Below are 14,758 nucleotides of genomic sequence, written 5' to 3' on the forward strand. Positions count from 1 at the left end.
CCCACCAACAGTGTAAAGGTGTTCCTTTTTCTCCACATCCTCTCCAGCATTTGTTATTACTTGTATTCTTGATGACTCCATTCTGACTGATTTGAGATGAAATCTCAGTGTAGTTTTGATTTGCATTTCCCTAATTGCTAATGATATTGAACATTTTTTTCATGAATTTGTTGGCCATTCGTATTTGTTGTTTTAAAAAGTGTCTCTTTAATTGATTTGCCCACTTATTAACTGCCTACTTAATAACAAAAAATTTATTGATTTTTTTGGTGTTGAGGTTTTTTTTTAAGTTCTTGACATATTCTGCATATTAATCCTCTATCAGAAGATTAGCTAGCAAAGATTTTCTCCCTGGAATGGAGGTCTTTATGATCTACTGTCAGACAAGGTAGGTCAGAGAATTTCTTTATGGCTGACTCCAAGACAAAGGCAGAGGACGATTCAGATTTGTAGGCTTTATGGCTTTGTTTAGAGAAAGGGGTTATAGTTCCTGTGTCTAGCCTTGGGCAAGGGAAATGCTAGTTTCTATGCTGTGCTTTGGGGGAGAAAAAGGAGAACATGAGAGAGGAGTGCAGGATAAGATCAGAGAGAAACTTTGTTTCTGAGGCTTTCACTAGGACCTCCACCTTGGTGTATAGTTTTCTGAGCCCCAAGAGTGTCGTTATCCTCGTTATTTTGCAAAGGACTCGTTTGCACATGATTAGCTCTGATCTTCAAGAAACTGGTGAGAGAGATTAGACATGCATTAGCATCTTGCATATGAGAAAACTGAGACTCATTGAAGGAAAAGCATGTACCACAGGCCCCACAGCCACCAAGTGGCCAAGCAGAGCCTGGAATCTCAATCCTCAGACAAGCTTTGATTTAGTGTGTGCTCAGCACATGGGCATTGAACAGAATCTGAGAAAATCTTACCTAACCTAAAAGGTGCTGCTCCATAAAGCCCTTCCTTATCATCTTCCCCTAAAACTGACCTCTCTCTCCCTTGTACTTCCCCAAACTTCTTTCTCTAGTGCCCAGATGGCTTTTCTCTCAATCATTGCATTTTGTAGAACGTGTGGTACTGGCCTCATCCCTCCCAAGCTCCTAGATTTGCGAGTGACTTCAAGCGCAGATCTGCTGGACAGCTTGGTGTTTCTGCTAAGGGTTTTGCATAAGGTGGTCACTCCAGAGTAACAGCTGACACAGAAAGCATGAATGTGGCATGCCACACCTGTGTCACCTAAGCGTGGAGAGTGAAGGGTCCTGGGAGAGCTGATGGGTGCCCATCTCCACCAGCTTATAGGTCTGCTCCTTGTCAGAGCTGCTTCCCCTGTATACGTGTGGGGCAGCTGGCTCTGCTTCCTGCAGTGCCTGATGTGGTCCAACAGGCTGACTGGTTGAGGGAGCTCATTTCCATCCAGTCTATTTTCCTGGATGTCATTTCAGTGAGATTGTCTCTGCAAATGTCTGAAACTGGAAGAAGAATGTGTTCAGGGGAAATCTAGGAAACACTGTCCTGTTTCTTCTTCTCCTCCTCCTCCTCCTCCTCCTCCTCCTCCTCCTCCTCCTCCTTCTCTTCCTCCTCCTCCTTCTTTTGTAGATATTGTAATTCAATTTTCCACATCTGTCAGGCTGCAGGCTACTTTGTGGTACCTTCACTGTGCCCCTCCCCACCCAGAAACACTCTCCACACCCCCTCCCCTTTTCTTCTTCCTGGGCTTCCCTTTCTCGCTCTCTAATTGGCCTAAATCCCAGATGGGCAAGGATACAGAAGAGAAGAGGTATTAATTTTCTTGCTTTATGACCCCGCCCTCATTCCTAAATGTAAATGTTGCTCTGAGGACCTTTACTCCCAATGGTGGCCTCACATCTACACAGAGTCAATATATCTTAGTGGTTATGAGGTTGGAGTCGGTACTGGAGACTGTGGGTCCAAATCCTCATTTTTCCACCTTACTATCTTCATGGCCAGAGCAAGTTATTTAACTGCTTTGGGTTCCTCACCAGCAAGTAAGGATGACAAGATACAGGTATCTTGAGGATTAAATAAGTCAGTATTTGCGAAGCATCTGTACCTGGCACATCAACAAGGGCAGGTGAGCCTTTGGCCTCGTATTTCTAAAGCTGGCAGATAGAGCAAAAATTGCATATAGGCAATAATGCCCCTGAAAGCTCTCAAAAGATCAATCAGTTGCACTGTGTGAAATACTTCAGAGAACTTACAGAGTTGAGTATCTCGTGGAAGTCTGGCTTATATTTAGAGAACACATTGTATGGAGAGTATGTATCTTGAAACTTGAAAGTTGCCTCCAGTACAGGGATGTGCTCCTACAGTGCCAGCTTGGAGGGAAATCTGAGACAGCACCTGGGAACCAGGCTTCTGTCTCCCTTTCCACTTACATTCACAGGAACACACTCAGAGTAAAACGCTGGGTAGAATCATCTATTGCTTTTATTAAGTAACTTACTCCAGACACTTACTATCTGGGCATGTGCCTGCACGTATGGATGATTCCACTTCACCATAGATCCTAGGGAAGCCTCCTGTCTTCCCCAACTACTTGGGGACGTTGTCCTTCCTCCCAGGCCATTAAAAGATTGCTGAGGTCTCTACCAGTGCAAATGATCTGGGATTTTGTTTGACCTGGAATGAAGCTGGTGAGAAAAGTCAGGTATCTCATGTGTCATTGGCCTCCTCTCTGTGGACTGGCGCTGGGGTGAGAAGTACAGTGGGACTTGATTATTCCAACTGTGGGAACAGAGGGAGGTTGTCCGACCTCTGAGCACCCCCTCTTTGACCTGCACTGCAGTGCTCCCCTTCGGGCACTGTTCTGGTTCAGGGTCATGGTAATGTGCAGTGCAGAGTGACCCCACCCTGTCCTTGCAGACAGAGCCCTTCACCTCACAGGTCTTTGACTGGGGGATGAGCGAGGGTAGTGGGAGTCTTGAGGCCACCTTGGAGCAGAGCCTGAGGAGGGCTTCTGTTGCCACAGTCACCAGGCACTCCAGGCAGGAGGACCGCAGGGTGCCTGTGGCCAGGCTGTAGAGGAACAAGCGCCCGGCAGTGGATCTCAAACCCGTGTCCCTCTTTCCTTCCACTCTCCCCTCTGTTTGATTTCCATGGAAATCTGTTTGGGAAACAGCTGGCAAGTGCTGGGCATGCACACTGTTTCCTTGAAGCATAGAGAGAAGTAGAAGGATGTAGAAGGGAGAAAAGTGGAGAAAAACGAGTGTGGGTTTTGTGCAAACTTTTAAGGTTCAAAGTAAGTTCTAGAGGAACGTAATGATTTTTGACAACTTTCTAAGACAAAAATAAGGAGAAAATGCATTTGAAGATCATTAACCCAGGGTCTTCGACTCTGCCTGTGTCCGAGTTTCTCTCTGCTATGAGTTCTCTGTCTGAGCTCTTGCCATTCTGCCTGTAGTTACGTTGTGTCATTTGTTTTCCTTGCAGAGTGTCCACGGAGACCCCAAAGTCTGGAGTGACATGTCCTGGCGTGGATTATGAAGTCCCTCCGGCCGTGTGTTTTCTCTTGCTGACCTCTGTGCGCCGAGTGTATGGCTCAGGGTCTACGGAGGGTCCACTGTTCAAACTCCTCATCATGCATCAACTGTTCAGATTGGTTTTGGGACAAAAAGATCTTTCACGAGCCGGGGACCTCTTCTCCTTAGATGACTCTGAGATTGAAGACAGCCTGACAGAAGCTTTGGAGCAGATTAAAATAATTAGCTCATCTTCAGTAAGTAAATTGGCTTGTCAACCAGCTGCCTAAAACGGCCTGTCCTAGAGCCTGGGGACTGGGTATCTCCCCGGGGAAGGAGCTTTGCTGGAGGGAGGTGAAGGACAGTAGCCTGGGTCTCTCTGAACTCTTCCCTATAGTATCTAAGAAATAGCACTTGGTCCACCTTTTGTCCACTCATGGAGACCAGAGTGGGCATTCTCACAAATGCATTATTTAGGGGCTATTTTTGCATTCTTAAATTGACGTGGAGAGGAGAGGTAGCAAGTTCAAGGAAAAAGCAAACAAAGTGGAGTGCATTGGGGGCTGGACAATCGGGGGAGGCAGATGACACCTCCTGCCTCCCAGGAGACAAGGACAAATATCCTCTGCTGTCAAGCACAGCTGCCCAGAGCTGGATAACTCTGTGTGCCCTGTTGCCTCTGTTTTGAATCCTTCCTCTACTCCGTTTTCTACCCTCCACCCCCACTTAATTCAGCTCATCTGTACCTGATCCCAGGTATGATCTGACAGATTTAAAACCTCCATGGAACATCCCCTTCCCTCTGTATGCTACTCTGCCATGTCAAGGTCACCTATTCTGAAAATACTTTCCAGAGAAGGCAGAGGGCAAGTGCCCAGTGCAGTTTGAGGTTGACCTTCTCAGTTGAGCTTGGACCTCTGTGACACTGATCCCACTCAGAGGCCTGGACCACCAAGCCTCCGGTCATATCCCCACAGTGCATAGAGTCCCCAGTTGGCAAACGTGTGTATATTTCAGAGATGACAGCTGGTTTCTGTGCAGTAATAAAGAGAAGTGTAACAGGCATGCTGGAAGCTAGCATGCACCCTCGGAGCCTGTCAGCGTGTCCTCTTGCATGCCAAGGTTCCCCACCGGCCAGTGAAGTCACTGCCCAAACACTCTTCTTTTCTCAGGTCATGTCTTTGTCAGCGATTTCCTGTCCACATTTTTTTTTCTAGGACATTAATCAATTTAGTCTGACTCAAAACATAAAGTGATCCTGGTTATGTTCCCATGTCTGTGCTGTTCCTGGCCACTCCTCTTCACTCCTCTGGAAACAAGTTGAATGAATAGGCCACTCATTTTTGTCTTTCTAATAGGAAAAGAAACAAAACCCAAAAAGCATCTGAGGTCCCTAAAGCCCACTTCCACCAGAGGTCACTAGTGGCCAATGATTTCTTCTGTTTGTCAATAAGTTGGTCTCAGACATCAAATGCAGGAGTTGAGGACTGGAGGGTCCTGTTATGTGTCCTCACTGGTTAACTATTAAGGCTGGCAGATCCCTTGTCACCAGGAACATTATGGGGACATCAAGCCCTCTAGTTAGCATTGCACCCGACCAACAGGTCTAAGGGCAAGGAGACCACATGTCTTCCTCATTCACTATCCTCTTTCACATCTGTCTTCTGTTTAGCTGTAGCCATGGCAGGGAGAGCAGAAGGAGGGTGACTTCTAGTTTACATACATTAAGTGTGGGGTGACAAATGCCACTTGCTCCTATCTTCCTGTCCCAATTAATCCACTGAGCCCCCATGCCCACTCTGTAACTACCTACCCCGTGAACTGCTTGTATCCTCCCTCCTGACCAGGCCAGGATCTTTCTTACTGATCTTTCCTAATGACCCTGGATCTCAGTAGTCATGTCTCAGTTCCTCTTCAGAAATGTGGAACAAGAAGGCACCTCCTAGCTTGCCTTTTCCACCTTCCTTCCAGGGCAGAAATTCTTCCTTGGGATTCCTGACCAAGCAGGTGGCTTCTCCTGCATGTGCAATGGTAAGGACACTGCAGGTTTCTGAAACTTCCTCCTGCCTCAGTTTTCATTTGGTAAAATGGTCTCTTTCCATTGCATGGAGCCTTGATGGGCCTTCCTCACTAATGGTCCCCTGCCCTGTCCCGACCCACACTTGTCAATCTGAATTAGTTCCCATGATTCTAGGGAAGACATCAGCAGAGGGTGATTTGTCATGGTGGTGCCCCAAGCGACAGTCCTGGGTTTCCTGCCCCCTGTGGCTGTGATCTCCTTGATGCCTGCCTCTTCCCAGGCCAGACACTCCAGCTGTTTTATGAGATCCTGGTCTGCCTCTTGTCTTTATTATTATTGTTATTATTACTATTATCATTGTCACTTGTCGAATCTGTCCACACTTTTCCTGTTGCTATTGATAAAAGAATTCTAACTGTTAAAGACATTGCTCTTCCGCTGTTGAAAGCTCCAATGGCTGGCTGTGCCCATTTCAGCTGGATGAAATCTTGCTCTTTGAAATTTCTACTCATTGTTCTTTATTCTGTTCTCTGACCCAACAATTGAGAGTCTAACTCTGTTCCTACAAGGAAACGTTTGAACCTTTGAAAATAAGCATCAGATGTCACCTCTGGCTTCTCTTTCCAACTTGACATTCTCAGTGACCTCGGGTTTTCTGTGACAAAGGAGAGGCCTGTGTCCAGGAAGGCTATGCCACTTGACCCCATAGACCTTGACCCTCAGGTCTGCAGGTTTAAGTTTGTCAGGATACGTGAAATGCAATCCCACTCGTTCTCTGCAGATGCAAGACTTGGAAGTCAAATGAGAATGACAATTTGTTCATTGAACTATGAAAATTGTTACTCATATGGGTCAGACTTCTTGTCCGAGACTGCTGCTCAGCCTTTTTCTAGAGAAGAAGCACAGTTACTAATTATGTTTCTTCCTCCTCTGTTACTGCCGCATTCCAACTTCTGTCCCTGAGACACACCCCTTCACCTATACAGACACCATGTGCACGGGGTATCTCAAGCTAGGCTGGTAGCAAGCTAGTTCCACTCTGAAGACTGGACCTTGTTAGTTTAATCCTCCCAGGGTGGTCTTGTGCCAAGCCCATGGAGCACCCCTCAAGGTAGCTTCCAGTGCTACTAGGTTCTCCACATCTGGTCACCTCCTTGGAGTATCCTGATTTGTTGTCATTATTGATCACTCAGACCAATTGCTTGGAGTACTGGCTGATAAAGTAACATCACACGTTGTCTGCATTTATCCTGTAATATGCTAAGATTTTGTGGTTGAATCAAATCTTATAATTAGATAACTTGAAAAAATTTTAAGTGGATTATGTGACATTTTAAACCTTTACAAACATCTTCCAGTCTGTTGGTCCTCATTCCAACATGTCTGGACTCTTTAAATATCATGATTCTTTCTCCTTAATCCAAGCCTCATCCTTTAGGATCTCAAGTTAACCAGTATCCTGATTGTAATACTCATTCGTGCTTGGTTTTATCTCTTTGTTACATATGCATTGTATTTCACATTTTTAAACTTTATATAAACAGCACCATAACGCTTAATACAATGCTTTTGAGATTATGCATTCTGGTTCACATAGTTCCATTTGTTTAATGGGCAGAGTATTCCATGGTATGAACATACCACAATTTATATATCCCTCTTTCTTTTGTTTGGCATTTATTATTTAAACAGTGCCATAAGAAATATTCTTACATTTGTCAATTTTGGCAAATGTGTATTTCTAAGGTACACAGCCAAAAGTGCAGTAACTGGTTCCAGATTTCTGTGTGTTTCCAACCTTACCATTTACACCAAATTGCTTTCCCATATGATTTATACCCCCCACCAGCAGTGTATGAGAGTATTGTGGCTTTGTACACTCACCAATGCTTTCTTTTACCAGATTTTGAAATTTCTTTTCAATCTCAGTGAAGCAGCATGGAACTATTGTCTAAGCATTTACCTCCCTTGTTATTAGTGAGGTCTACCATTTTTTCAAACGTTCATTTGTGATTTGCCTCTTGGGTTTCCTCTTCAAAGAAGTGCTGTTTATGCTTTTTTTGCTTCTTCTTTTGTGGTTTTAAAACTTTTTTTTTTTATTAACTTGGAGCATCTGACATAGTCCTGTATTAATCCCTTGACCCTTAGGCATCTCTCAGTGTACATTTCTTGTTCTAATGTGTAAGCTTGTCTCTTAACTTTGTAATTCATATTTATATTTGTTAGGACAATATCCACAAACTTCTGCTTAAAATCTGCTTTAATTTGTTTTTGTTCTTTAATAGTTTTATACTAAGCTTCTCAAGTGTTATGAATAATCCTGTTGGTATGTTCGTGGAATTTCATTTGTCAGTTGATTAACTTAAAGAAAATCCTTATCCTTGTCAACTGTCTTCTTATCTATAGACATTATATTCCATCCATTTTTCTAAATCTTAAATATCATTAATGATGTTTTACAATTTTAAGGATCTTAAAAATGTTGTAATCCTTTGTTAAAAGCATTTTATAGTTTTATCTGAAATGATAATTGATAATCTTTTTTAAATTATATTTTTCAACAGTTTCTTCAGGTGATTATAACATAAATTCTTGTATAGTGATCCAGCAAACTCACCAACTCTCCTGATAATGCTAACAATTTGTGTACCTACACTCTTCCATTTTTTCAGCCAGTATTAATTAGGTGCCAACTATGTGCCAGATGCTAATACTGGATGTCAGGATGCAAACAAGGAAAATAGACCAAAAAAAAAGCACCAAAAAACAAAAAACAAACAACAAACAAACAAACAAATCTTTGACATAACCCATAAATCAGGATAGACAGAAAATAAAATCAATAAGAAAAATAGGTAATATATTAGCCAGGTGATAACTAAGTGTTGCATCAGAACATTATCTGTTTGGTCCTGGGTTTTTCTTGGTTGGTAGGCTTCTCAAGGCGTCTTCTATTTCACTGCCTGAAATTGATCTGTTTAACTTGTGTATATCATCTTGATTCACTTTGTGCAAATCATATTACTCTAGAAATTTGTCGATGCCTTCAATATTTTCTATTTTATTGGAGTATAAATTTTCAAAATAGTTTCTAATTATCTTCCATATTTCTGTAGTGTCCATCGTGATATTTCCTTTTTCATCATAAATGTCAGTAATTTGAGTTTTTCTCTCTCCTTCTCTTCATTAGCATGGCTAAGGGTTTATCAATTTTTTTTCAAAGAACCAACTTTTTTGTTTTGTCAATTTTTTCAATTGTTTTTTTTTTTGTTTCAATTTCACTGATTTCATTCTGATTTTAATTGTTTCCTGTATTCTACTGCTTTGGTGTAAATTTGTTCTTCTTTTTCTAGGGCTTTGAGATATAATGTTAGGTCATTTATTTGTTGACTTTTTCTTCTTTTAAGGAATGGTCTCCATTGGATGAACTTTCCTCTTACTATCACCTTCATAGTGTCCCAGAGATTTTGATATGTTGTGTCAGTGTTCTCATTCACCTCTAATAATTTTTTAGTCTCCTCTTTGATGTCTTTTGCAACCCATTGTTTATTCAATAGCATATTATTTAATCTCCAGGTGTTAAAGTAGCTTCTATTTTTCATTTTATCACTGATTTTAAATTTCATTTCATTATCATCTGATAGAACACAGAGTAGTATCTCTACTTTCTTGTATTTACTAAAAGTTGCTTTGTGTCATAAGATATTTTAGAGATGGATCCGTGTGCTGTTGAGAAGAAAGTATATTCACTCATTGATGGATGAAATATTCTATATATGTCTGTTAAGTCTAAGTTATTGATTATATTATTGTGTTCTAGAGTTTCTTTGTTTAGCTTTTGTTTGGAAGATCTGTCCAGTGGTTAAAGAGGTGTGTTAAAGTCACCCAGAATGATTGTGTTGTGGTCTATTTGACTCTTGAACCAGAAGAGTTTGTTTGATGAACATAGATGCTCCATTGTTTGGGGCATGTATATTTATAATTGTTATGTCTTGTTGGTGTATGGTTCCCTTAGGCAGTATGAAATGTCCTTCTTTATCCCTTTTGATTAACTTTGGCTTGAAGTTTACTTTATTTGATCTGAGGATGGAAACACCTGCTTATTTCTGCAGTCCATGTGAGTGGTATGTTTTTTCCCAAACTTGCACCTTCAGTTTGTGGATGTCTTTTCCTAAGAGATGAGTCTCTTGAAGGTAGCATATTGTTGAGTCTTTTTTTAAATACAGTCTGCCAGTCTATGTCTTTTGATTGGTCAGTTTAGGCCATTAACATTCAGGGTTATTATTGAAACATGATTTGTATTCCCAGTCATTTTTGTTTCTTTGGGGTATTTAACTTGAATTTGTTTCTCTTTTGATTGGTTTCTCCTTTAGTGTAATACCTCCCTTTCCTGATTTTCATTGTTATTTTTCGATTCTTCCTCATAGAACATTTTGCCGAGGATGTTCTTTAGTACAGGCTTTCTAGTTGTAAATTCTTTTAACTTTTGTTTATCATGGAAGGTTTTTGTTTCATCATCAAATCTAAAGCTTAATTTTGCTGGATGTAAGATTCTTGGTTGGCATCCATTTTCTTTCAGAGGTTGGTATATGTTGTTCCAGGATCTTCTGGCTTTCAGGGTCTGGGTTAAAAAATCTGCAGAGGTCCTAATTAGTTTCTCTCTATATATAATCTGATTCCTGTCTTGTGGCTTTTAAAATTCTATCCTTATTGTATATGCTAGACATTTTCATTATAATGTGTTTTGGTGTAGATCTATTGTAATTTTGTACATTTGCTGTCCTGAGAGCTTCGTGAACTTGATTTTCCAATTCATTCTTCATGCTTGGTAAATTTTCTGATAGTATTTCATTGACAAGATTGTGCATTCCTTTCATTTGAATCTTTTGTGCCTTCCTCTATCCCAATAAATCTTATATTTGGCCTTTTGATGTTGTCCCATAATTCTTGGATGCTCTGTTCATGGTTTCTTACTGTCTTCACTGTATGATCAACTTTGTTTACAAGATTGTATATTTTGTCTTCATTATCTGATGTTCTGTCTTCCAAGTGATCTAGTCTGTTTCTGTTGAGTTTTTAATTTCGTTTACTGTTTTCTTCAAGGATTTCTCATTGTTTTTTTTTTCCAGAGTCTCAATCTCTTTCTTGAAGTAGTTTTTTGCTACGTATATTTGCTCCCTTATCTCTTTGTTGGAGTGATTAATTTTGCCTGCATTTGCTCATTTAGGTCATTCTTTAATTCACAGATCATTTTAATTATGAACCCTCTGAACTCCTTCTCTGACGTTTCATCAATTTTGTTGTCCATGGATTCTGTTATTGTAGTATCCTGCTTTGTTTGGGGCACTTTCCTCCCTTGTTTTTTCATGTTGTCTATATGTCTTCCTTTCTTGCAGGGCAAATCTGAGGTATTACAGTTTCTACCCTATAATCTTATAGTGTCCCTGCAGATTACCTGTACCTTACCTTGGTGTTGGGCTTTTAGTCCCCAGCTGGTATCCCATAATAAATGCTACTGCAATTAAAGGTGGTGGTGATAATAGTGCAGATAACTCAAGTCAGCAGTGGGGTGTCCCAAGATGGATGCAACCACTTTCAGAGATGGGGAGGAGGAGGAGGAGAAGGAGGAGGAGGAGGAGGAGGAGGAGGAGGAAGAAAGATTGAAGATTGTTAATAAAAAATGAAAGAATTATCTCCACTGAGGTGGTCAAAACAATCACTAGGATGGTCATTGCCTATGTCCATCTGTCCTTCTTTCCATTTCTGCTTGAGAGAACAAGTGCTGGGAGGTGTATCCCCTTACTTTTTCTGTTGCTCACTTAGCTGTCAGCTGGAGTGGCCCCAAACTGCAGCTGGTTGAAATAAGCTCTCAGTGTCTCTTCTCACCTATATAAGGTAGGATGGAATGGGAAGTATTATTGATTGGAGCTTTGTCTGGACAGATGAAATCAATGTACTCCCAGGTGGGGCTGTTGCAGAGGTCTAAGTGGAGGGTTCCTGTGGCTGGGGCTTGGGTGTGATCAGGCCTTAGGGACTTTGTTGGGTGATAGCTGCTCTGGAGAGATTGGATCAACACACTACTAGGACCCAGCAGATGCCAATCTTTGTTGGGAGTCTGGATCTAAGGATCCTCCCAAGAATTCTCATGGGATGGGGAAGTCAACCCTCCACCCTCTCCTGTCCATGAATGCGGCCTTCCCAGCTTAGTCCCTTGGTGTGTTCATGCTTGCCTGCTCGGATTCACGACCTTCTTCAGCTGGTTGTGTGAATCACCAGATTCAAAGGAAAAGCAAGCTGGGCTCCCCTTCATATTTCTGACTTGAATCCTCTTGGGTACAATCTTCTCTGTCCCTGTTTCAATCATGTTCTGCTTAGTATACCCTTGGCCATACAGTAGGTGCTTGATGGGGCAGTATGACAATGTTTGCTATGACCTCTTGGGTTCCTGCAGCAGCAAGCTACAGCATAACCCCCTCAAGATGGCAAACTTTTCCTATCCCCACATGGACCAGTTGGATTCAGATTATCCAGATGGAAAAGTAGCTAAGGACGAGTGCCTCTGTCCTGGGTCGGGTTTGGACATATGCCAGTGTCCACTGTAGTAGTCCACCTTGACCATCTGAAATCATTGCATTGTATGGTAAGTCCATTTCATATGGACTCTTGGTAATTCCAATTAAAGCAAACAATTTTGAAGCAAAACCATATCACATATTCAGACCTTGTATATAGGTTACATTTTTTTTTTTTTGGTACCATGATCAATTGCCAGTCAAAGCATAGAAAAAGGATACTTTAACTGAGTCAAAACCAATCATTTTAGCTGAATATCAAACTTGTGAGAAAAGTTTGCCTACTTATTTGCTAAGGCAGGGTCTTCTGTTCTCAAATGAAGATCTGTGATGTCTACATGCAGCCCCATCATGCTTAAATTGTTGATTATGATAAATTATTTGGGAATCAAATGATGCTAAAGGGATACTTTCTTACTTTTGTAAACCCCATTACTAGACAAGCTTTTGGCTACTGAGAATCATTGAATAATGGCTACTAAATATTTTTTGCAAGGTTATCAATCATTCATTCAATGCAGCATAGGCTGCAAAAGAAATTTTTAAATGAGAATAAAATGGGAAATTGATGCAAGGCAAATACAAACCAAAAGAAATAGAGATGAGGATATTTATATCAAACAGGAAAACATTTGTGCTAAAAAGCATTAAATAAAACCAACATTAGTCAACCTTTTTGGTCATTGTGTCCAAAAGACCTGATGGAGTGTGTAGAGGAGGAAAAGTTCATTTGGGGTCACAGTTTTGAGAGGTTCAGTCCACAGTCGGCTGACTCCACAGCTCTGGGGCCAAGGTGAGGCAGAACATCATGGCAAAAGGGCTTGGAGGAGGAAAGCAGCTCAGGGCATGGCAACCAGGAGCAGACAGAGAGCACTCCACTTACCATGGACAAAATATAAACCCCAAAAGCATGCCTCCAATGACCCACCTCCTCCAGCGACCCACATCCTCCAGCCACACCCTGCCTGCCTACAATCACACCCAGTTAGCCCCTATCAGTGGATTAATGCACTGCTTAGGTTAAAGTTCTTGTAATCCAATCATTTCACCTTGACACTTTGTTGCATTGTCTCACACAGGAGCTTTGGAGGAACACCTCATGTCTAAATCATAACTACCTTCAAAGGTAATTTTTATGCCAGACAGTTTAGATGACAAGAGTTATGGAATTAATATCTCTGCATCAGAGTATTTATTTATTTTTTTCTTTTTTTTTAATTGTTGGTTGTTCAAAACATTACATAGTTCTTGATATATCATATTTCACACTTTGATTCAAGTGGGTTATGAACTCCCATTTTTACCCCATATACAGATTGCAGAATCACATCAGTTACACTTCCACTGATTTACATATTGCCATACTAGTGTCTGTTGTATTCTGCTGCCTTTCCTATCCTCTACTATCCCCCCTCCCCTCCCCTCCCCTCTTCTCTCTCTACCCCCTCTACTGTAATTCATTTCTCCCCCTTGTATTATTTTTCCCTTTCCCCTCACTTCCTCTTGTATGTGATTTTGTATAACCCTAAGGGTCTCCTTCCATTTCCATGCAATTTCCCTTTTCTCTCCCTTTCCCTCCCACCTCTCATCCCTGTTTAATGTTAGTCATCTTCTCATGCTCTTCTTCCCTACTCTGTTCTTAGTTACTCTCCTTATATCAAAGAAGACATTTGGCATTTGTTTTTTAGGGATTGGCTAGCTTCACTTAGCATAATCTGCTCTAATGCCATCCATTTCCCTCCAAATTCTATGATTTTGTCATTTTTTAATGCAGAGTAATACTCCATTGTGTATAAATGCCACATTTTTTATCCATTTGTCTATTGAAGGGCATCTAGGTTGGTTCCACAGTCTTGCTATTGTGAATTGTGCTGCTATGAACATCGATGTAGCAGTGTCCCTGTAGCATGCTCTTTTTAGGTCTTTAGGGAATAGACCGTTCATCAGAGTATTTAACAACAATGTGCAAAAGACAAAAACCATAGGAGATACCAGGAAAAATAGATAGGCACGCTAGTTGCAGAATATTTTAATATGCTGTTTTGGGGCCATGATATACTAAGGTTAAACAAAAATTAAGGTATAGAAAGCTTAACTCTTTCCAAATCCTGTTATGAAATTAGAATAAAATTGATACAAAACATGACAGATATAAGGACCAAATATTTATGCAAAATATTTAAATAAATAGTAAAAGCAAAATCCCACAACACATTAAAAAACTATTCCCACAATTCACTAAAACACAGTCCAGTAATGTAAAACTGTTTTTTTCATTTTAATTTCTTATGTATGACAGCAGAATGCATTAAATTCATATTACACATATAGAGCACAATTTTTCATATATCTGACTGTATACAAAGTATATTCACACCATTCGTGTCTTCATACATGTACTTAGGGAAATGATGTCCATCTCATTCCACCATCTTTTATATACTACTTTCCTCCCTCCCAACCTTCCCTCCCATTTACCCTATCTAGAGTTTGTCTAATCTGCCCATGTTCCCCCTCCCAACCCCACTATGAATCAGCCTTCTTATATCAGAAAACATTCTGCATTTGCAAAACTAACTGTTTTAAGGAAGTTTGTTTCTAAATTTTGTCATAACAATGGCTCTGAGGATAAAAATAAAATGATGTATCTAGCGATAGTCAAAAAGCATTTAATGAAATCCACCAATCTTGATTAAGAAAT

The 14,758-nt window shown here is 40.9% G+C and overlaps 1 protein-coding gene across 4 annotated transcripts in view; it reads left to right on the plus strand.

The window, feature by feature from the left end:
* Positions 1-3,584: 3,584 nt before the first annotated feature.
* The window catches only part of VEPH1 (ventricular zone expressed PH domain containing 1), a gene marked incomplete at its 5' end in the record, with an annotated part of 221,011 nt that continues 209,837 nt past the window's right edge, over positions 3,585-14,758 (plus strand). For all 4 annotated transcript variants that reach the window (XM_081301834.1, XM_081301832.1, XM_081301833.1 and 1 more), the window contains one exon: positions 3,585-3,722. In XM_081301834.1, coding sequence (XP_081157960.1) covers positions 3,585-3,722 — 138 coding nt within the window. The remainder of the gene's footprint in view (positions 3,723-14,758) is intronic.

The sequence above is a fragment of the Spermophilus citellus genome (genome assembly GCF_964194105.1).
Source record: "Spermophilus citellus genome assembly, chromosome: 7".
NCBI lineage: Eukaryota > Metazoa > Chordata > Mammalia > Rodentia > Sciuridae > Spermophilus > Spermophilus citellus.